General features: G+C 31.5%; 1 protein-coding gene and 1 long non-coding RNA gene across 2 annotated transcripts; both read left to right on the top strand.

The window, feature by feature from the left end:
* Positions 1–3593: 3593 nt before the first annotated feature.
* On the top strand, positions 3594–10588 carry LOC112687860. Its single transcript, XR_003149020.1, has 3 exons — positions 3594–3754; positions 6575–6725; positions 10279–10588. It is a non-coding gene; the product is annotated as an uncharacterized LOC112687860 (long non-coding RNA).
* Positions 10589–20540: 9952 nt separating this feature from the next.
* On the top strand, positions 20541–22098 carry LOC112687868 (zinc finger MYM-type protein 6-like). The gene is made up of 3 exons (XM_025560832.1): positions 20541–20637; positions 21069–21512; positions 21575–22098. The coding sequence occupies exons 1-3, from the start codon at positions 20541–20543 to the stop codon at positions 22096–22098; spliced, it is 1065 nt and encodes a 354-aa protein (XP_025416617.1).
* Positions 22099–25928: the final 3830 nt, after the last annotated feature.

The raw sequence follows: 25928 nt of genomic DNA, 5'->3' as shown, positions 1-25928 counted from the left end.
CGTATGCTGTATAGTTTTAACGAGTCCACGATAAAGTGAACAATATTGATCTGAAACATGGACAAATAACGATTTCAAGAAAGACCCATAGGCTATAAAATATTATTTTCATTTAATCTGTGGAATAACCATGACTGCGATTACATTATCTTTTTGGTATACACGTTTTAAAAGGAGACGCTGTAGAAATGTCAACTCATTTCTTAATACGGTTTGTAGCGTATACTATCCGCAGTTGTTTGTTCCGGTACCAATAACGATTTGATAATGTTGATTTTGCAGTGAAGTGATTGGCGATATGCAATAGCGTCCGGAATAGTTCCTAGGTGATTTTTAAAAAATATGATATATGTCATCAAATGCTAAAAAACCATTTTTATATTTAATTTATTTAATACAAATTAGTCGTAAGATAACATTGATAGTATTCTTGAATTGTGATGGCATTTTATCGATTTAAAATCATTCGACTATTTGTCACATACATGTTAACCAGTGACATTTTATCGAACACTATATAATAATTAATGTAATTTCTTTATGATAAGTTATTATTTAAATTGATTAAATTAAGTTCTTAATTATATTATATTTTATTACATTTCAACTTAATAAAAAAAAAAAAAAAACAGATTAATTTTGAAAACTTAATAATAAATAAAATATTCTAATTAAAATTTGTATGATTGAAACTAAAGTATAATAAAAAAATAAAAATTGATTGTATGGAATTATATATTTATTTAATAAGCTTACTAAAGTGATGTATTATAATGTATAAATGTGTACACAATTTAAAAAAGAAAACAATTTTATATTTAAGTATTTCAAATTAAAAAAAAAAAGCAATTGGTTGATAAAATTTAAAATAATAAAAAAATATAAACATAAACAATATATATTATTATTAAAAAATAAGTTATCACATAAATAATATTTTGCAAACTGCAAATATTTCTTAAATAACAGTATTAACAGTTAAGTATTACCTTAGTAGTAAACAAAGTCAGACTTATATTAGTTGAAAAAATGTTTAAAAATGTATTTAAATTTATTTCATCGTTAGCATTAACAACCATTATACGAGTACATTAGTTGCTCGCTCTATTTGAATTCTTAGCAATTCGGTTTTCATCTCTTCCGGTTTTAACTTCTCTTCTTTCTGTTTTTTTTTTCAGTTGAAATATCTCCATTTCTAACTCATGCTCTTTGCTAGCATTCACACTTACCTAGTTAAGTGAAGCGATTTTAGTGTCTAGAAGAGTTTGTGATGCCGATGTGTTAAGACTGATCTTTTTTGGGACACAACATTTTTAGTGTCTCTTGGACTTTTGCGTTGAATAGTAACTTTTGGAGATGCTGCGACAAAGGACTCCAATTGCATTGCTTTTATTGAAGTTGGATGAAAGACTGGATGCGTAGGATAGTGGCTGGTAGAATAATTGTGAAGGCTGTCAGAGAGCAGCAGACATCGGAGCCTTCAGCATGGCAGGGCTATACTGTGACCAGTCGTATTCAGTTGTCATGCTGCTTTTTTTTCTCATCAGAAATATTTCCTCCTCATCTTTTTCACCTATTTTATTTTCCAAGTCACCAGTTACAAGTAATGTTCATGACTTATCTTTAATAGGGTGAATGTTTAAAATGTTAGTAAATAATCTAAATTATGCTATTCAAACAATAATATTATTCATAAGCAAATTGATTTACCTGTGATTATTTGACTTAAAATGTCTGCGTTATCATCGAACATATTACAAAAGAGTTCGACATGCGGTTGAATTAGCCCCAAAACTGTTTCGATTACAGGCTTGACTAAAATTGTCTTGGCTTTAACTCCTCTTGTAAAAACCGTAAATTTGTTTACATCAATATTTACATGATATTTAACGTGTAGAATAAAACCTGTGCCATATATTTCCATATATTTATATATTATCAGCTTGCGCAGCAATGGCCATTTTAGCCTTCCTTTTGAGGTTTTTCCAGTGTTTTTAAACTCTGAGAGTCTCTATAACAGTATGAGGATGCTGCAGTAAATTCTTCTGCAATAGTTGTCCACCTCTGGTTCTTGAGTTTCATAAATACCCGGCCAGTTTTTTCTAATTCGATCACACTAAAGTATCGACTAATGATCTCTATAAGCACACATTTTTCGGAGTAATCGAAACTACGGTCCCGTTTACTCTTTAAAGTGTCCATATTTAATACAAATTAAAACAAAAAAATAAAACTGTCAGTGGCGTAGCGTGTGTGTATACAGCATACACTTTACAAGTTGAAAAAATAATTATTTTTATAATATTTAATAATTTAATAATAATAATAATAATAATAATTTAATAATTTTTAATAATATCATATTTTTACAAACAATTTTTCAATTGTACTAATTTAGTATTTCATAATATAATATTTTTAATATTTTCTTCCAAGTTCATTAAACATAAGGATTGTATATTGTAAACGTTATAGGGGGGGGGGGCGTTGCATGATGAAATCCAAGTTAGATTTAATCACGTTAATTTATAATCATGATTACTGTAATTATGATTAAAGCATATTTGGTGAAATCAGCCTTTAATATTTTTTATCATATTATTATTATAATATATTATATATACTATATAGTGAATTGGTTTTACACTGTTCAAATATTTGATACGTGAAATCAATGCGTGTACGGCGATCGTCTCGCACACACAAAACTAGTCGTTTCTCAACGTCACCCGCGATCAATTCACGAAACTACTAACCAATCCCGCGGCCCTAGGATTTCCCACGCGCGCCCATTTACGCCTATATACGTGCGTGTGACAAAGCCAACTGGTTTATACGTCGTCGCACACAATAGATAAAATAAATAAAAAAAAGTAGCCGACACAGAGATCGGTTGCGCTTGCAATTGTCACGGGCAATTAAATTCAATGTAACGTATGGTAAAGTAGTTGTAGTAGGAATTGTTCGGCGGCCACTGAGAGGATTTTACCCCGGGGGTTTTTGTCATACGTTTTATCTTTCTCTCCACCGCCCTCAGCGAAGTCGTGAAAGGAGGAGAAAAAAAAAGGACCCACTCGTATTCTAAGTACATATATTATCGTGATATATTTATATGAACAAATATAGGCTTTCCGAAAAATGTCGGATGCGGAATGTGCGCGAAGTGAATTACGACACGATAAAATATTATTATCATAATGTTATTGCACGTACCAGTGGCGTAGTTTCGGTGGGTGAGGGGTGTAAGAGGTTTCCATCCTCCCAGATTTTTTTTTTAATGATATTTAATTATTATTTATTAATATTTATATATTATAGTAAAATGATATTTTTATTTTACTATGATTAGATAACCTATATATTAAAAATTGTATAACAAAATAATTTTCATTAAATACAGGACATAATAATAATACCATTTTAAATGTAATGTTATTATATAGGACCTCATATTAAGATTTACTAAGAATATTATGAATTGACTCTTAAACACCTCCTCCCCCAGAAAAAATTGTATCTACGCCATTGGCACGTACCACCGTGCAATTGCACACCGGGATGGTGGTGGTGGTACTATCGGGTTGATACATACGTGGGATGATAATTCATCGATTATTCTCGGACTCGTCCGAGTTAGTCCGTGCGTTCACATTATTAATTCATGAACACAACAAACGCGCGATCGCAATCGTTACGTTATTGATGATGTCCTACGATCCATACCGTTCGCGTTGTCTACCTTCCGGCTATTTTCGTGAGTACATTACATGTTTAATTATTATTTCCGCGCGTTGTGCACGTCGACTGTACGCTTGACAAACGTTTGACAGAAGCCGCAAAATCGTTTACGGCAAGACAACACGTCTTTGTAACATTATATGTTATCGGGCACGGTGCGGCGGCAGGTACTTGGATGGATGACCGGCCAGGCTTCGTAGCACCGAAAGCTCATGTTCCTACGTGCGACACGCGTGTTTCCGACCTGCCTACCAAACGGAAACGTGTATCCACAGTTGTCCCCAATGCACATCGGATAGCCAGAGCTTATTGTGGACAAAAAGAAAAATGTTAACATTTTGCAACACTCGGTTGATAAGTGCAGTTTGTTGTGCAGATATTGTCACCGATTATTTGCTTCACGAATATATTATACATGTATACAAGCAAAACAACGTTCTAATAAAAAAAAAAAAAAAATGATAAAAAACAATAATTGCGTCAATCCTCTTCCGCACAGTAATTCGTACAATATTACCATCGTTCACTTACGTGTTGTCGATGGTGTCTTATCAAAGTAGCTGTTAATTTTTTTAACAAACCGCAGAACAACGCGCGAACAAAACATACACGGACAAACACTATATTATAGTATACGTTATAATTTATATGTGTATAAATCAAAATTTTAAAACTGTTATTATAACTTCAATTATTATCATTACAATAAGTCGCCGAGCCGATTGTAAATTTGTGTGTGTCTGTATGTGTTTGAGTTCACGTGAACTGTTATTAAATATAACAAAGTATTATAGTATATATAAAGCATTATAAAATAATATAAAGAATAAAAAAAAAAATAAATAAAAATATTATAACAGCACCCAGAAATCTAATAAATTTTTAAATCGTGAATAACAGTTAAAACACGCTTACTTGATAAACCGGTTTGTCGTATAATCAAACGATTTAATTTAAATTGTTGCATTCTACAAAATATATTATTAAAAACAATGTAATACGTTCATAAATAATTGTGTATCAAAACAACGTGTATATAGAGGTGCATTTCGAACTAGCTATAATAATCGTTTGATAAAAAATTAAAAGACCATCCATATATTATAATATGTTTAAATAATTGGTATTTACGAGACCGTAGTTGTAATTTGTTCATACGTGATATTCATTCATTATTTTTGGTCGAAAATAATTCCTACGCGTGTATAACAATATCAATCCTGAGATTCATTGCGATTTCGCCACACATTTCAAATGCGAAACATCTATGTTTGAGGACATTTTCATCGGTCTAAATCTGTTTTTGGTCAAAAATGTATACAAATCGTGAAACGATGAAAACTGTACGTAGGTAGTTTTGCTTTAACAACACCCGTTTGTTCCCTCGTTACAAGACAAAAACCACACGCGTCCAGGTGCAATTGCATCCCTACGTTTTACGATCAAACCGGTTCACCCTTTTTCCCTATTCCTTTTATTAATTAATTTTGATAATTGAAATAATCCGCGCGCAGATGGAATCTTCTATTATTTGAAGCTCAACCCTTAGATTTTAATCTAATACTGTATAATGGTATATATTGTGTACGGGCGCACTATTTTTGATTTATAAATATTTAAAATCGTTAATACAAATTTATATATAATATATCTTTACACTATATAATGCACCTAAATCATATGTGTTTTATAGGTATAAAAGACACCCGCGTGTATAATATCGTCGGAGAAAACATATTATTAATATTCGATGTATCACCGGTTATTAAATAACACGTAGATATCTATCGATAGATCGACACAGTTCATCTACGACATACGTGTTACACAACTCGACCTACTGAACAATAATATCAACGTACGTACACGACCGTCGCGTCATCGTATCGATAATAATCGATTATTAGGAAACAATTCGGAGGAAGACGAAATGCTATTATTTATTTTGTCACATTGACGGGCTAGACACATTGATTACACATTGAGTACATAGAATTTGCATTCGAATCGGTTGACAACGGTACACGAGTCTACAACCAATTTATTGAAATGTCATAAATGGCGAATTTTGAAACATACTTATTAACCTCACAGTATTCGAACGATTCGAAGTGACCTGTAGAAAAATAATAATTTGAGTTTGAAAATCGGAGTCCTTATCGGAACGCTCGTGGTCGTAGTCTCTAAAGACACAATGTGCCGAACGTTGGCTCCAACGTTAACGTGCAAATATTAGCTGCATATTGGAACCAATATTTGACTTGCGCATGTAGGTACACATTGTAGGCAACATTAAATCCAGTGTCGTGTTGGAATGTTGGACACATAGACTTCGCTCTGGTGTATATCGGTTGATAAAAGGCAAAAGGGACTAAGCGACATTTTGGGGTTAAGCGGCACGGTGTATACTACGGGATAACCGACAATTAGATTTTTCGATCAAACTAATGCTAGTATTGTTCTGACCATTTAGTAATGAGATTTAGTAAGTACAAGAATTTAGATTTTTTAGGATAAGCGCATAACTGATATAAAAGTAGGGGAGAAGCGCCTTTTTTAAGGGTATAAGTGACGTTGTTGAAAATATTATGGGCTAAGCGACACATTCATGGTGCTTAGTCCTTATGATTGCTGCTTATAAACTTTCATAATAATAATAATGTGACTTATGAGTATCAAACCATTTTTTATATTGATATAAGTGATTATATTAAGTTTATTTATATTTTATTTTAGTTTATTTATATTTATAGAACTTTAATAAAGTTCTTTATTCATCCTAGGTATACATACTTACGTTTCACAATTGTTACAAGTCTACTGACTGTGATTGCAGGACTACACATGTCACATCGTGTAGCCGTATGCCAAGTGCTAATCGCAACTCTCTTCCAACGACGGACACAAACATTCGTTACTCGACGTAAGGTTACCCTAACCTACTCACGGCACGATGTGGTGAACTATCGCGCGGCCAACGTTTGAAGGTATGGACACATCGTAGGCCTCCTGCGTTACGGTAACACCCGATGTTACCAAGTAATATGTTTACATTTATTTAAATACAAACGATTAAAAAAAAAAAAAAAAGTAAGGCACTTTAGTTTTTCTTCATCTTGTCGGATATGACGCCTTCTTGTTTATGACAATAAATTAAAGTAATTGTATGTTTATAGAAGAAAACATTTTTTACTCGTTTTGATTACACTAAATTATTTTTATTGTTTGGTAAAAGCACCTATGTTCACTGTCGACATTTCAACTGATAAACAATATAGTGTAATTATAATACTATAATTATAAAATAAAGTGTTAATTAGAAAAAATATAAAACTAGGAGCGTATATATTCTAATGGTATTCTTAATCGTGATTAGCAAAATTAAGTTTTCTCGGCGTTTATTTTTCTTCGATACCCGTTTAAGACGGATGAAGTTTTCAGATATTGTATTAAGCTAGTTTTATTGTATACAATTATTCAAATTCGATGTTACATCGTTTCTCCAACTGTCTGCTAATTTCCAATTTAGGTTGCGTGTGCTACGTCGTTATCGAGTTGATGCCGAATCAGCAAATAGTTCAATAGTGTAAAAGAAACAATTAAATAAATAATTATATAGACCAACGTCCGGACTTTGCACTGTTAAGCATATTTTTGTTGAAATGAAAAAAAAAGTACGACACGGCACATATTATTATAGGTGTTCACACGTGGCACGAAAATATTTATACGAAGAGAATACTAGAGTTTAGAATTCGTTCCGGCGCTCATATAGATTATATTTACAGGGTGCAACAAAAGTACTGATCAATTCAAATGTTGCGTAAACGTGTCCTGTTACGTACTGTAGAATGAGTGGTTCCAATCCTCCGCGTTGACGACGGATGATTTACAAAATTTGACAAGGAAAATCGCTATAGACGTAGATATTAAGTTGCTTCGGATTACGAGTTTACTTATCTGGTACTTGCTCATAGTGTTGTGTGCTGGTCACGACATTTCTTTTAGGAAGGAAAGTAAGAAGAACTTTCTAGTTTTTGTTTGGTGAACGATAAGGGATTTCTATTAACCGCATCATCGGTACATAATAATAATATGTCGTGCGCACGCGAAAAGGGAACAAGGGCGTGTGTAAGTTTTGCTAAAAGTGATTGAAAATTATGTATGTAACCTGTGTCACGTCCAAAAAGGTTTATATGTAATTTGCGCCACGACCGATAGCGAATAACGAATATATTATATGCCACATAAATGTGTCAAAACTGGTTCATCATTTAGTCAATATACCTAGTATGTTCATTTTATTTTTTATTTTCTATTGTATTCTACTCCGAGAAGTAATATAATTAAGTTACAATTTGTTGATTTGTGATAAAATAATAATTGTAAATATTAGCTGAAACAAAATAGTTTTTGTATACATAAAAATCAATGTATCTATATCAATGGTTCCCAAACTCTTACGACCTCAGGAACTCTTAGAAAATAGAAAATGTAATAGTATGTAATAGTAATAGATAAAATGTTTCTAACTCCAGTCCAACCCTAACTTTTCAATTATTTATAAAAAAATCCAGTGCTTCAAAAAAATGTTTTAATGGTAGTACGTAATTATTGTTTATAACAATTACTGCCTCAATATCCACGTACCGCAAAAACGTGCACATGGCGAATTTGGTACAACGAAAATTCGCAACAATCATATGCGTTTTCCACGTATTTGAAATTTAACTACGGACAACGATTTTTACAAGGGTTATTGTTTTACATTAATCACTGATCATAATATTTTGTGATTGTTATTCCTCAGATCACTAGATCTGTTATAATGCCGTCCGTAAAAATCACTTGGAATGTATTACTGATAGAAAATGTATATCTTAAGTATAAATTTCTTAAAGTTATTAAAAAAAAAACTAGATCATCTCCAAATATTATCTATAAAGATAGATTTGTATTTGGAGAATTTCATCGTCTATATCCGCAATTACGAGCAAACCAAGTTATGTTTTAAAAGTTCAGCTTTTTCCATGTCCATTTTTGACATTTTAAAATAATTTATTGTACACAAACATCGTTATTTTATATAACTTTACACCGCTGAACTTTTTCTCGCAAATGAAATGAAAACGTATACGACAAAAATACAAACAGTTTTGATTTTCAAACACCAGAAGAGTTTTATGGGCGAAAATAAATATTTACCACACCGCCGCACGCAATTGGAACAGCAAAATTTATTTTAGTACGATTGTAATTCTGAGGATCAGCATGCGTCAAACGCATTGCGATCCGTGGTCACTGGGAATCACTGATTTATATTATAATCTGGTCGACTAAGGCGTGATAAAACATACGTGGGGCATGTGATGCAAATTGTATTAAGAGAGGATACAGCGTAACGCGAAATTTATCCATTTCATTAAATATCCGAATGTGAATCACATGTGTGTTGGTGGTGCAAATTACCGTCGCCCGAGATCAAACCCGTTCGCGTACGACAACGGTTGAATATTGCGTTTGAGGCCTTCGGTAAACGGTTTCGATAGAAATTATCGTTTTTTACCCCTAGTTTTTTTTCTACTTCTCGCTCGTGTAAACGGCGTACGAAAAAAGTAGCCTTACGACTTTATTCACACGACTTTTATGAACGATCGGTCTCTCACGGACGACGGCAATCTGTGCGCGCAGAGTGAAAAAAAAAAAGGAAAAACATTAGAACATTTTGACGTTCTGTACCGCTGTAAGGTCACGTGCAAACCATACGCGTATTATTAGTAATTAGTATGCGTACACAACAACGTGTAGAAATAGAGTGCATTTGGTTCGACTCGACATCGGCTAGCATCGACCCTCAGGTGTGTACTGGATGCGATTGCAGAGAAACGAACTGTAATCGGTTAAGATTATTTCAATCAGTTGAGCGTGTAGAATCGGATTCCACACGCTGCACCTTGGCCGTTTAACGGAAAAATTACGATTCGCGCGATTTATAATTCCAACCGTGCGTGAAACGTAACAACCTTAAAAGCAAATTGGATTTTCGAACGGTCGCGTTCGAGTGTATACGTATTATGTTATCAACAGTATTTTTTTAATATTTTTAACTTTGAACGAATCATTTCGTGAACGCGACCACACATTGTACCGCAGCGACTATTTCGGCATCCGATCTGTTGCGTTCTACAAAACAACTCGTTTTAAACATTCAATTGCAACATCCGTGTGTTCGAACAAATCATTTAGCGTTTTAAATTAATCACATTACATTATTTTTTTTTCAAACATTGGAGTTATTTTTTCAGAATTTTTTTCATGTAATTGTTGTTATCATATGTCATAGGATTTTTCGACTTTCCACGACTACGATTAGTTTTGATTTAATTATTATTTTATTTTTTTTTTTTTTTAATTAGAATACACATTTGTGACGGTGACGGTTATAAAAATGTAATGACAGTTAAAAGTCTATGTGAAATGTCCCAACTACGCATGTAACATTAACGACTTTTTATATGAGATAAAACATTTATTTTCCAGCCTGTTGGACGAGACGAGGATAATTAATTAAAAGATAAAACCACTTGGTCCCGGGTATGCGGACCGACAAAAACACATGTGGTGTGCCGTTGTAGTAACACATATGTTCGAGGGTTATGTCCGTTTGCCATATTATATAGTATGGATCGCAATCAATAATTATGATTTCGTTAAGACGTTTTGAAAATTATTTAAAATATCGATGTGTGTGTGTATCTAGGCTTATACGTACTTATACATTGTAAGAGCATTTGTAACTTAATTTTATGATTTTTAATTATAAACCGAACACCTTGTGGGTTTAATTGAATACTTACACGTTGAATTCAATAGTTTTTAAATTAATTTTAATATACAACAATGAAAAATAAATTATAAGAACATGTAAAATAATCACATAGTTTTAACAGGCGATTAGTGTAATTAAATAAACATCAATTTTTAACTATAATAAGTAATAACATTATAATTATTGTAAATATATTATATTAATTATATTAATGTACAAACAGAATACAATTTTATTGTGATTTTAATATAATAGCATAAAAATAATAATTTTACATCATTAGATATACTTTTAGTATTGTAATTCCCGTGCAAGTTTAAAGTATTTTTATCGAATTGGTACAATAACAATGAACTATTCAATTAAATGTCTTAAATTAATACTTTATAAAAAATATTTCATAATTTGTGTAATATATACTGGTAGTCGTTATCAAATAATATTGTAACTAGAGGTCTGTATCAAACTTGAACTTAAATTATTTAAAATTATTATTTATCAAAGATAAACATTATTATAACTATGTGTACATTTAACAGTCTACGTAACCATACTCATAAATAGTCTTTTAAACTATTTCATAATTTTATAACATTATAATGCTAACTCATCTGGGGTCCCCATCTCAAAAGCAAAAGAAAACAACTTAACTCCCGCCTACACCTAATTAGACCTCTCCTCAAATCTAATATGAACTTATCCAACCGTCTACTTTTATACAAAAGTCTCCTACAACCAATATGGTCTTATGGTATAGCTCTCTGGGGCACTGCCAAACCCTTAAACCTCAGGACAATTTAAGCGTTCCAATCCATCTGCCTCCGCATAGTTACTAAAGCCCCATGGTACGTCACAAACGCCACTCTACACGAAGACCTCAATGTCCCATCCATCAACCAGACTGCAGCCAATTTCTACTCAAGACTCCACTTCAAAATACAAAGCCACCCAAACCAACTTATATCTCAACTTCACTCTAATACACTTCCAGGTAACCCTACCCGACGCCTTAATCGGAAATGGTCCAGAGATCTTCTCAACACCTAAAATTAATTTAATATTCATGTAAAGGTAGCTCTACTGTGAGCTTCCCTTTTCACCGTCCCATCACCGTCATTCCTCCAACAAATTTACTTATTGTACATATAATAGTATAGTTGTATAATAATATAATTGTAAATATTCAATAAACGATATTTAAAAAAAAAAAAAAAAACATTATAATAATATTATAATATAATATAGATATAATATTCATTAATTTAAAGTGAATATTGCATTAAGAATCTATGTGGAATGGGATATAGTTGTGTTGAATGATATTGGTATTGGGTGTTAGTTCAATTGTTTGTTTAAATTTGAAAACTATATAAAATATTGTCTGTTTAAGACACGTGTTGCATGAAAATATGATGATTTAGACTTTCATGTAACCAGAAAATTTGATCATATAAAATAAAAAAAAAAAAACTAATCGTATTACAACATATTAAAAATTAGAAACTCAGTACATTCTGTTGTATCTACTTTCAATTAGTCCCATCACTGCATAAACTCAAAACGTGTGATTCGATTATTGTGTTAATTCAAAATTTAAAAAAATATCCAAAAGGAAAAAGTCTTTAGCCAAGACTTGATTTTTCTAATTTCGGAAATCGGTATTCTGAAAATGACAGTTTAGCCAGGTTTTCGCCGATTTAAGTTAATTTATAATAACTGCAGATAAGCATGTATTATATATAGTTACAGCTCATGAAACAAATTTATGAGAAGTTGTGGTTCGAATATGCATGTACGTATTTTTACAGGTCACATAAGGTAACTGCGAGAAATTGCACTAATTTAAATACGTGAAAACAGCAGAACATTATTTATTTACTGAATTCGTATTCGGAGACATGTCTGCGGCTGCAGTTTATGTGATACGTGGGGAAAAGGCACGTATATACTATACAAATATAGAAATTGTTTTATTTTTGACAATAGTTTAAAAACAATGAAGTCACATATTTTTTTTTTTTTTTATTCACGAGAAAGAAACGTTTTGAAAATTATGTTTTAAATTATCGACAAGTAGTGTGTACGTGTATCTATTTTTTAAGTTTAACAGCAATATTACGATAATGAATTATGAGTAAAATAGACTTGACTTTTTCAAGTACTTGATGAGTACTAATATTACTATCGAATGAATAAATTATTTGATGTAGACATAATTTATATCATAAGTACATATATTGTACCAGGGTTACATACAGTGTTGGGAATAGATAATGCAAAATTTATCTAGAAAAAGATGAAAGATAATATATTCAAATTTATCTAGATAAAGATAATAGGTAAAAAAATTTAAGTATCTAAATACTAAAAAAAGATATTTTCAAACATTTTTATTTTTTGGTCAATATTTCATATTCTAATAATATCTATGAAGACTCAATTATAATCATTATTATCAAAGGTACCCAGGTGTTAAATGTTCATTATAGTAATGTTGTGTACCATTAAGCAGTATTTTTATATAATGTACAATATTTAATGATAGACAATTATTAAAATGTTACAAAAAAAAAAAAAAAAAATGAAAATTGCTCTGTACGTATCATGATGAATACAGAATACATAAGAAATTATTTTAAGTTAACAATATTGTTTTCCATATAATCTTAATTTGATGATTTTCATTATTCTATAAGTAGTTACGACTTTACGGGTTCCAAGAGTGAAGTATTGACTATTCGGCGTATGAGTTACATGTGTTTACTAAAATCAAATACCTACTATATTTAGAACTTTTTATTTTATTTTTTATTATCATATCAATATTTAATTTTACAATAATTTATTATATTACAATTTATTGATTGTCCTATCTCCTTTAAGTTATAGCTTGTGTTGGAGATAGGGAGTTATTAATTACTTATTAAAATCAACGTATTAACATTGAAAATTAGAATAATAGATTTCAATATATATAATGTACATACAATTACAATTAAGAAATTTAAGACAAAGATAAATAAATATAGAAATTATACACACAGTAATCTAAAACTAAATGTAAATACAAATAGAATTAGAAGAGAAATAAAGAATTTCAGACAATGAATAATGAAACATAGTACAAACGAATAATTTCTTAGATTACAAATTAGTTAAATAAAAATTAGATACAGATTTATATTCATTCATTTCATTATTTATTCTAAGAAGTTTCTTCAAATTAAAGTCTAAGCAATTGAAATTAGTTGGCCCTAAATAATCAACAAATTTCTGGCCTATTCCTTTTTTGGTGTAATTTACTTAAGATTTACTTACTTACTTAGAATTTACTTACTTAGATTATACTTAAAAGTATCACGTTTATTACTGCACATATTAAGATTAAATTGATAGTGATTTTTTAGTGTGAATGATATAGAGAATTTTTTATACAGGAGCTTAAGAGGGAGTACATTTAGTTCTTTGTAGTTATCATTAGTTGATCCGATCCGATTTGTCTTATTAGGCAGATATTTCCATGGAATAATAAGAAATTAAGTTTAAAAATACCAAAAATATTTTCCCGACAATACAAACAAAATGTCATACCAAGAAATAATAATTACTTATTAATAATACACAAATTATAATTATAAATACAAAAATCTATATATATAAAAGAAAGTCGGGTTAGTCGCAGAATTTCTAATTCAAGAACGGTTGGACCGATTTTTATGATCTTTGATTTGTTGGATTCGTTTCCGTATAAGAATAAAAATAACTCTAACCTTGGCAAATATACAGACATTATCTAGATAAGTAAAAATTTTATCTTAGATAAGTAATTAAATAAATTAGCGTTATTTATCTAGATAAGATAAAAGATAACAGAAAATCTATCTAGATAAGTCTCAACACTGGTTACATAATTGCATTGTCGACTGTTTCTTAGAAAACTGACAGTCTTTGAGCGATAAATTAATAATAATAATTCTATGGAATTATCTTATCCCTAACCGCAATCTACCACTTACACACTAAAAACATGGAAAGAAGTAAAATGTAAAAACTACATCATATTATATTTCTATGAATTGAATTTTGTTAGCTACCAAGTATAATAGGCCGAGTGTGTCGCTTACATCGTTTTACTTATGATATCATACGTATACGTGACGTGGAATAAAACGAATAGTCTAACATAAATCGTAATCACTCGAAATATTTTTGTTTAAATAATGCCTATTCACCAAATTGATAATTATAATTCATTAAAGGAATATTATTAAATTGATATATCCAGTGAATTATTGATAAATAACATTAATAAAAAATAATTATGGTTTTTATATTTTGTCTATTTTAACAAATAACATTTATGCGGCACTCAAGAAGTGTCGATTTCAACCAACAAATTTAAAAATGTATCTTATACACAACTAATTGTATTTTTTTTTAACACACCTAATTTCAATTCAAATAAAATACTAGGTTAGAAATTAACAGCAATTTTGTTTATATTTTTTTTTTTTTTTTTTTTTTAGAACTAAATAATTATATTTAATATGTTATAATACTATTGGAGAACTTTCTGGTTTATCGGTCCAGTTCGAAACTAGAATTATATCTCGAACGACGTACTTGAAATATAAAAGAAGACATTTAAAATTGAAAGTTTTTCCGGGCACTTGAAATTTCCATTTCAGTATTAAATATTTTCTATTATATTTCGAGTACGTCGTTTGAGATATAATTCTAGTTTCGAATTGAACCGGTTAACCAAAAAGTTCTCCAATAGTAAGAAGCGTATATTTAAAGTAAGGTCTCCACACCAACGTATCGTCGCAAGTTGTATACGTGTGGCAGCCGTTTGCGATAAAGTTACCGGTTGTCCCTCCCGTTAGGTGCGAGTTACGTTCAGTCATTAATTTTTTGCTCGCAAAAAAAAAAATCCCACCTATAGAAATTCATCGTCAATTGGAAGTGTATGGTGAGAAACGTATGGATGTGAAAAACGTGAGTTGGCCGAAAAACTTCAAGAAGTGTGCAGTAGAGACTCTATTCATTCAATTTTGGCTCATTGAGAGTCAAACTGTGATCTTTCAGCACAAGCTCCTCAACTTTCTGCATTGTTTCGTCCTAGTGACGGCCTGCCACTGCGCTCCTCGTCGTGGACGCTTAGGCGGCCAGCAGAAAATTCTCTACACCATTTTCGAACGTTTTTCACATTCCATACATTCTCACCATACACTTCTTCCAATTGATGATGAATTTCTATAGGTGGAGTTTTTTTCGCGTGCAAAAACTTAATGACTGAATGTAACTCGCACTTGGCTGGAGCGACAACCGGTACCTCCATCGCAAACGGCAGCCACGTCGAGACTGAGCGTCCTAATGAGCTCCGCCAGGTTTCGATTGGTGGAGGGGAACCCGGCTCAAGTGTTTAAACAAACATAGGCGAAATTTAGTTTTTGTCACCCCTTACGTGTAAATATTTTATCAAATATTTTTTTATGTCACCTACCCCATGAACTGGGCCTGCCTTACTTTAAACACATGCCTCGTATTACAATATTTTAAATATAATTATTTACTTCTAATACGGTGCGTCAACGTTACCGCTTTACATAAACCATTTTATCGTTTCTTCCGTCTGGTATCGGACTGCCATCGAGCCCCGGGGGTTTGGGCGACCACCACCCGAGACCTGCAGCCATCGCGACGGTCCGTCGTCGTCGACGAGCTTGCGGGCGACTGGGGTGAACGACGGCGGCCACGCGACCCGTTCCGTGCACCACTAGTTCCGGCCGCCGCCACGTCGTTGGACCGGTATGATCCCGAGGCCACACCACGGTTATCGTCAGTGTCTCCTCTGACCGTTCCGGCCGGAATCGGTTCGCAGCGATTGGTCGGGCACGAATGTTTCTGTCGACGTTTTGGCGTGCAGGAACTCCGGCTGCGACGTCGTTTCGTTACGCAGGAACTCCGGCTGCGACGTCGTTTCGTTGCGCAAGAAGTCCGGCTGCGACGTCGTTTCGTTACGCAGGAAGTCCGGCTGCGACGGCGTTTTGGTGCGCAAGAGCTTCGGCTCCGTCGACGTTTCGGTGCGCAGGAACTCCGGCTCCGTCGGCGTTTCGGTGCGCAAGAGCTTCGGCTCCGTCGACGTTTCGGTGCGCAGGATCTCGATCTACTGCTGCGACGGCGGCGTCTGGACATGGAGCATGTCACCGAGGAGCTACAACGCCTCCTGGACCGGCATCTGCTTCGACTCCTCTTGCGGCGACTGACCGATCGGCTCCGCGATCTACTGCCGCATGAACTGCGCCGACGCCGACGCCGACGCCGACCGCAACTGTCGCCGGGCACGTCTGCGCTTGATCCGGCAAACCCATGATCGTCGATTACCGAACGTCCGGCAAGGTCGGTGGACGACTCTTCGGACAACCCATTCCGGCTTTCGGTAAGGTTAACTTGTGCGTTCTCATTTGCCATAGTAAATCAAGAAATTTCGGTTTTGAACAATAATTTTCACTGTCCAGTTTACACTGTTATAAACAATGCCTACTACAGTTATTAGTTTAATCACTTTAAAATTGTTTAGTCTCCTATAGAAACTATACATATAAGTATTATTGTTTAACCAAGACATTATTTTTTTTTAATCATTATTATATTATATTTACTTTATTTTTATTGTTTGGATACCATACAGACTATCGAAAGTCTTTAATTGTACTCACGAACATTGACATTGGTCATCTTTTGATATCAAAAATGACCGGCTAATAACTTACGACAATTTACAGCCGCATGAATCAATTATTTTTAATTTTTGTTCGTTAACAACACGGTTTATACGAAATTCAAACTTATAATGTTATAAATGACTAACGTATTATAATAACACTTGTAATATCTTATTTTATTAAAAAAAAATCAAATAAGTAATCTGAGAAGAGAGTGGTTATAAGTGGGTATGTTGCACTACCTTAGTCCATTAAAAAATACATTGCAAGGCAGTAAAAATAATTAAAGAAAATATCGTGTACTTATACATAGGTAATTTTTAAATATTTAAGGATTCCTATGAACGTATGATAATAGCTTAAATAGTGTGAGACATTTTATTCGACATTAAATGCACATAAATGGTTAAAACTTAAAATCAAAAAAAAAAAAATATTTATGTTATAGCCAGTTCTTAAATAAAATAACTTTTTATGAAAATAATTCATGAGAAATACGAGTAATGAGCGAAGGAGTAGAATATTAGTATAAAAGAACACGTCTTAGAAAATACAAGTACTGGAATAAAGTTGGTGTATATAATCGGAACAGAGAGCTAAAGACGACAAAAGAGGATTGCACTTGTACCTCTACATTATCTATAATATTTATTTTAATTTTATTTATTTAATTTTATTTCATACAATGAAATACTGGGCCCCACTGAGAAGACTCGTGTGGGGGCCCAGGTTATAAATTATTAACCCTATTCAACTTGCTTATTTGTAATAAATAATCAAAATAATTTGTCAAGTTTTTGTCGTTATCATACACAGTGAAATAGTCCGTTAATTGTTTTATACTTGATGAAGTGTTTAACTCATGTTTGAACATTAGTTACTATTGTACATTTGTATTTGCTATTTTTGTATACATAAAAAAAAAAATTAGTTTTAAAACTATTGAGGTCAATAATGTGTATTCATTTTAACAGTTACATGAAATTATTTTATATGAAACAATAATCTTCATTTGAAGTTTATATGATTGCGACGAATTATCAAATGAGACTTAAGGTAAATATTATTTTCAGACTTAAATTTTTATCGGGAGTGTACATATCTACATTAATTAGTTGAAATACAATTTCAACATTGACATGTGTTTTTAGCCATAAGTTATCATTTATCACTGTCTATATTATTACATTTTGGGAAAATTTGGCTGCGAAATTTATTAAAACACTAAAGATGCGTTATTTGCGCACTCCTGGCCTTGGAAATTATTAGTTTACACATTTTATTTTTCGTCCATCAATTTTAGTTTTCTCGTTAATAGCGCATTTATTTTTTCACACTCATAAAAATACCAACAATTTTAATACCGAAATAGATTGATTTTTTTTAAATTTCTCTCAATAATTATTGTTACAATAATTAATTCAAATAAAACCATTCGGGAAAAAACCAGGGCTTTAAAAAAAGGAAAAAAGAACCAAGGATCTTGTAAAGAAATCTTAAAATTTTTAAATAAATTTTAGTTGGAAGTATTTTTCGATGAAGATAACCCAATATAGTTAACTAGTGTGATTAAATTATCCATTGTTGGTATGCTAATTTAATCATTGACAACGACGAGACCATCGGAGCAATTCAAATGCTACATTTAGGAATAGCTACTGATTTTTAATTAGTTTTAAATCATAAAAGCTGAACATGTGTCTAGTTTTGTATACCCTTGTCCAGTATTTACGATTGCAGCTACCATTGCCGAATTTACAAGCATACTAGCGCGATTTTCATTTGTAATTATTTCTTGTTTGTTACAAAAATTACACATAAAAACAAATTCAGAAAAAAATCCATTTCTGATTTCTTTTACCAAAATTAAGTTTTTGAAAGTACAATCGAATGGGTGGTGGTCAATATTTTTAATGGCATCAAATAAAAACATTATATCAACTACACGTCGACCACTACATTTCACCCTTTAAAAATTATAAATTATTTTTTAATTTTAATTTTCAATTTTATAAAATTACTCCAACACTTACTCGACAGGTATTATATTATTTAATGATTTTTCGCCGATATTAAAATATATATTTTCTCTTTCAGCCTCGATCTGCGTTCGATTATCATGTCTGTTATACAAATATAATGTAAATTATTCCTCATTTTTTACAACTTATTGTAGTTATTTATTATAGTTATTATAGTTTGTTATTCATTTTTTTATGAGAACTTGGAATAATAAAAATATAATCAATATCTAAAGCACTGATACTAATACACTAATATTGCACTGAAACTAAGCTTTAGATGTAGCGCCGTTAAGTACTAACTACTAAGTGTCGACTAAATCCATAGATAAATTCGGGCATAATCGTACAGTAGGTATATTGTGTACAATCATTACAGTAAACATACCAAATTATAAATATATTGCAATTCATTTGAATTCATTATAAGTCTATTTAGAAATTATATATAGGTACGCTGGGGGCTCGCGTTGCGCGCCGATATCAAACGTTTCCGGGAAACAATTTATGGCCCGCACGCGCATGCACATGTCTTACATTTGATGAAATAAAATATTTTGTTCCGACGAAGAAACTAATTTCAATCAATGTAGACCTAAAAGCCTGACAAAAATACGTCAACTCAAAATTATCGTATTTTAATTCTGTAAAAATATTTGTACTTGTCGTTGTGTTTTTTAGGTTATTGTGGAAGTCAATTTTAGAATAACTGTTTAACATTCTTAAAAAAGACACTTAAGTAAATCTAAAAATTAAAAAAAAATTTAGAAACTCAAATAAGATTTAAAAACAATTTTAAAAAAAATATCAAAAATTGATTTCCACAATAACCTAGAAAAAAGGTCGATCAACTCAAATCTTTTTACAGAATTAAAATATGATCATTTTAAGTATGCGTAATCTTGTCAGGCTTTTAGGTCTAAAACGTGAAATAAATACTACGCTGCTTCCAATCGCCTCAGGGTTGGACCAGGCCACCGCTAGTCACTGCTATTTTTAAATTGTAATCGATTTTGTGGCTGAGACTAAATTAGTTATGTTTTTGTGGGATCTGCAGCCAAAAACCACATTAGGGTTAATTTTATTTCAAAAATCTAAAATCTTTTTTAATAAAGTAAAATATTGTTTTTTAAATACCTTTATATATTGTATATTAATGGTATAGTAAATCTTTATAAATATTTAAGTATTGGAAAAAACCTACATACTTTTGTTTTATTAGAAATGGAAGGACAAGAAAGTGCGAAAAGGAAGTTTAGAGGAGGAGCAGAAAAGAAAAGAGAAAAAAATAAAAGATTGTTATCAAATGAAGCTGAAAAGTGTTATAATATTATAGATGTTTTTCGCTGTAAAAAGAATGAAAATATATTGATTGAATCGGTTATGAGTAACAAAACTCCCTCCATCGATATAAATGCATCCGTAACAGAATTTTCAAGTACATTAATATTTGAAAATGAAAAACAAAATAATAACAAACATTCAATGGTTACCTCAATTGATAGTAGTGAAAAATGTGTAACGGAACCTTCATTAATAGTTGAAACTGATAGACATGTTAATCATATGTTTAATAAACCGAAACCTAATGAACTCCATGCTTTCTTTAAATTTCATCCAATTCAAATTTTAAAAGATGATGATGATTATCAAATTAATGCAAAAAAAACGTTTTATCGATCAGATGGTCAGATGGTACTGTACGAAACTGGTTCTCTTTTAATAAAAGTAACAACGATTTTTATTGTACAGTTTGTTTGGCTTTTTCAAAATCAGATGATGAAAGTAAGTTTACATCTGGATTATTTGATATCGATCCCAAACATTTATATAGTAGAATTCATGAACACGAAAACAGTAAAAACCATTTTTACTCATCTGAGTCCTACATGATGCAATTTAAAGAAAAAACTATTGATATATTATTATTTAATGACCAACTTTATAAAAGAATGCTTGAAATAAAAGACCGAAAACTTGCTTTTGAAAGAATTATAGATGTTGTAAAATTAATAGGAAAACGGGGAATGAGCTTTCGGGGTGAGTATGAATCGGCTAAAGATTTATCTAATCCAAATGTAAGTCACGGAAATTTCTTGGATATTGTTTTACTATTGGCAAAATATGACGTCATATTGAATAAACATGTTCAATCAGTTACCAAAAAAGCTAATATAAATACAACTCCAGGTCGAAGTCAACAAGTTACCTTTCTTTCAAAAACAACAATAAATTACATTGTTAAATCAATATTTAAGTAAATAAAAAAAAAAAAATGAGCGAAGAAATAAATTCAGCTGGTATGTATTCAATACAAATTGACACAACGCAAGACATTTCTGTAATAGATATTTGTTCCGTCGTTATCAGATATATTTCGCAAAACAACCTTCAAAGTTTAGAACCTACTGTATTTGAAATAGCTATATCATTTTTAAGTCCTAAAAAAACCACTGGTCTAGCACTTTGTGATTTAGTATCAAGTAATTTATCAGAGAATAATATTGACATTAAACAATGTATTGGTAGCTCAACCGATGGTGCGTCGAACATGATTGGTCAATATAAAGGATTTTCCTTGTGGCTTGAAAAAGAGTCACCAAATCAAATTCACATTTGGTGTTATGCTCATTGTTTGAATTTAATTATTTTAGAAGCCACCTCTATTTCAACTGCTTCTGTGTCGTTGTTTGGATTGCTAAAGTCTTGTGCTACGTTTTTAAGAGATTCTCACAAAAGAATGGATGTTTGGCGTTCAGTTACAACTGATAGTCGTGTTTAACTGATTCGATCACGTACGTGAACTGTGAACAAATACATTGTTAGACCTTGGTATTAATATTATTTTAAAGGAAGTCAAAGAAGGTTCTATCGTTTAAACACTAACTATTCATTATAATCGATATTTTAGAATGGACTTAGTAGTTTTTCGAAGAGTTTAAAAATTTATGATTTATTTAATGACACCAAAATGTTTTTTCTATATCTGTGAACACGATTTCAAAAAATGGTATCTAATAAATATAATGAATTAGCAAAAATGTATTCTTCTGAAAAACTGAAAAATACAACTGAAAACGCTAATAACAAACAATTATATTTATATATTTTATATATTTTAAATTATATTTAACTTATTGAAACTTTAAACTTTAGCCCAAGTTAATTTATATTATATGGCTAAACAATAAATAATTAAATCACTTTTGTCAGAAAATATTAAAAGAATATTGTGGAAGGTTTTTTTTATTGTCCATTATGTCGCAAATACTGAATTTAATTTATATTTTTTTAAAAGAGCTTAATATGGATGAGATTTATTCACTGTTGACTGCAACCCTCCACTCAACGAGTGTAGTAAATAATTCCCACACATTATAATTTAATATTATTTTATTACATAGTAACACCAAGCAGATATAAATTATATAATACTCAATGTATATAGTAAAACATAGGCAATATGCTGGCCAATTAGACAGAAATATAGGTAATCATGAGCATGTAGCCATTCTGTGTAAACACACGAAAACCGTTACAGCAGAGGTGCAGACAACACCTTTTATTCGATAAGTTCAAAATTCGATGCAAAAAATTTTTTCCTCTTCAAACGATTTTCAAGCCCCGTAAAAAGTGTCGAACTCCACATTTTTCCACTGTTGCCCTACAGCGAGAATCTGCGGCAATCAATCGTTCCTTCGTACGTCTTTTAGCTGTGGTACCGACGAAAACTTTAGCAGTAATAATGAAAACCGCGCCAACCTGGAAAGAAGTGTCGAAAAAGGATCAGTGTGCCGAGAAACCTGTCAGTCGAAGGTGCGACGAACCTCAGCCAAGAGTGTTGTGTCATCGGCCCACGGTCAACCGTGACTGCCTGACGCGATCTGAACACATGCAAATGCTCTCCACGCCCAGGGGGTACAGGTGGACGGGGTTACGGGGTTTGAAGTTCATCGAGAAACGATGCAAGAACATGCGGCCGAAGTATGTTATCCCGCCGACAGAGTCCATCGAAGTTATGAGCACGATGTGGCAACGGTAAGTGCAATCATACTATCGACATTAAACTCTGACCAGTGGTCCTATGAATGGTCCACAACACTCGAGTCAGGTGTCCGCGACGGACAATGGTAATTTTAACTATGTTAAATAATAATAATGCGAGTTATTTTATGGTTGAAATATTTATTTTTAGATTTGTGACTCAATTTTTACTAAACGCAGGAAACAGTTTGACTCAAAGCACGAAAATTATGTTAACGAAAATATTGATTTTAAAAGCGAATTTTTCTGATTCGTGAGTAGATATATTTTAATGTTAATACATCTTCACGTTAAATAATATGAATTGCACTACGTATATTCTAGGAAATGGTATAATAGTAGAAACACTCAAGGGATGTTATGTCGTTTCTTTCGTAATTTAAATCCTAAATGTAATTCAAGTCGATGGAAAAGAGATTTCGTAAAAACACTATCAAAATTGATATTTAACTATTTTATTAAAGTTCTGTGTAGTGACCAAATTTTAAAAAAAAACAATTTGACGACAAAGATTTTAAATATTATAAGCCAAATAAATCCGGAAGAGGAACTCAAATCTGAGGAAAATATTGCGGACTTCTTACGCACTTCTTATTTCTTAGAAGAAATTAAAAAATTTATAGCTAAAATGCTATCTCTATGGTTGAAAAATGATATAACTGATACTTGTCAAAATAACAATGATTTTGAAAACCAACAAAATAATAACACTAGCAATGAAATTAAAACTATAGCTGCAAAAGAAAAGAAAAATAGCAAAAAATCTAAACCAATTAAGTTAACAAAATTTAAGACTGAAGGGTTAACAGAATCCAAAGAGGATAAAAAAACAAAATTCAAAAAGGTTGACCCGAAATCAAAATCAAAAAAGAATATTTTATCAAAATCTAAAAAAGGTGTGTCTATAGAATCAATAGAGAATAAGTTAACAAAATCTAAAAAGGATAAGTTAAAGAAACCAAAAAATAATGAGTTAGTTAAATCCAAAAAGAATCTGTTAAGAAATTCTAAAAAGAACGATTTAACAAAACCCAAAAAGGATGATGATATAATTAAATCTAAAAAGAAGTTGTTTAAAAAATCTAAAAAAGATATACTAACAAATTCTAAAAAAGATAAATTAAGAAAATCCAAAACGGATGAGATAATGAAAACTGAAGAGGATGAGTTAAGTTCGGAAAAAATTACCAAAGTTCACGAATATCCAACAAATTATAAAATTGATTCAAATGTCAGTAAAAAGTCCTTTGAAACCAAAATAAATGATGACAAGTTAAGCCAGTCAAAATCAATAATTCATAGGGATAATAAGGTTTCAGAGATATCCCAAATTGGAGATTTGAAATCCGATGACAAAAATGAAAATAAGATTGTAGATTTGGCTAACGAAAATAAAGTGACGAAGAAAAGTACTGAGAGTGAATTTTTAGATAGAAATTTAAAAAGATCATTTCAAAACACATCGGAAATTAAGTATAAAAATACACCAGAAGAAAAGGATGAAATTGAGAACAAAAATAATTCAAAGAAAAAAATATCAGAAATAAATAAAAATCAACCTGAAGCAAATGTTCAAGAAAACAACAATGCAATCAATAGAGTCCATGAAAATGACGAAAAAATAACAGACAGTACAGCTCATCATAATACGAATGATTCATCGCTGACTTTGAAATTGAATGAAAATATAGTTGAAAAAATATCAAATAAATCTGTAAGTAAAATTCTTATAAGCCAAAGTAAAACAAAGACGAATCGAGAAATTGAAATTGCCATATCACGTATCAGTTTACTAAAAAAATCGGTGAAATCTATCAGCGATAAGCTATCAGAAGAAATAAACGAAATCGGTAAGGATAACGAGTTAACAGTTGATAAAGTATCCTCTAGGGAAATGAGCCAACAATCAAATAACTCTAATCAAGTTGAGGGTTTTAAAAATACTACTGATAGTATGACAACACGAAGTACAGTAACACATCTCAATGGTTACTCGGAATCATTGTTGAACAAACGTAGTAAGCACATTCTGGAGAATGAAAAATTATGTCAATCAACCAGTACGGCCTCGAAACATAGCAAATTTACAGCTGAAGAACAGTTTAAATCTAGTATTTTTATTTTAAATTCAATAAGATTAGTATTGAATGTATAATGTATTTATCGAAATAATTTTCTGTTAATAGTTTGTACTCCGCACTTAAAACCATCGTCGATGAGTTTTTGTGAAAATAATGATGAATTCATAGAGCTAAGATGTGATGAAACAAATCGTTTTCAGAGAATCGTAGATGAAGTATGTGTTACAAATAAGTACCTACGCTAGTTTTATAAAGTCTGAGATTCCTATTACGAACTCGAATATTCGATGCTAAGATATTATTAGCATCTAAGTAGACCGTTATTTGATAAACACATTCAAGTAGAACAGATACCGAGTACAGTAGACTTTCGGTCGGTGATACCCGATTGAGCACGGTCGTTTCGGCCGACCTTTTTGACGACCCGGTTGAGCACGTTAAAAAAAAAAAATATTGTGTACAACGTTGTCAGATTAAAAACTAACTA

Source organism: Sipha flava, unplaced genomic scaffold, assembly GCF_003268045.1.
Source record: "Sipha flava isolate LNK unplaced genomic scaffold, YSA_version1 369_pilon_pilon, whole genome shotgun sequence".
Taxonomy (NCBI): Eukaryota; Metazoa; Arthropoda; class Insecta; order Hemiptera; family Aphididae; genus Sipha; species Sipha flava.
Note: the sequence above shows the minus strand (reverse complement) of the source record. Positions and strands in the feature narration are given on the sequence as shown.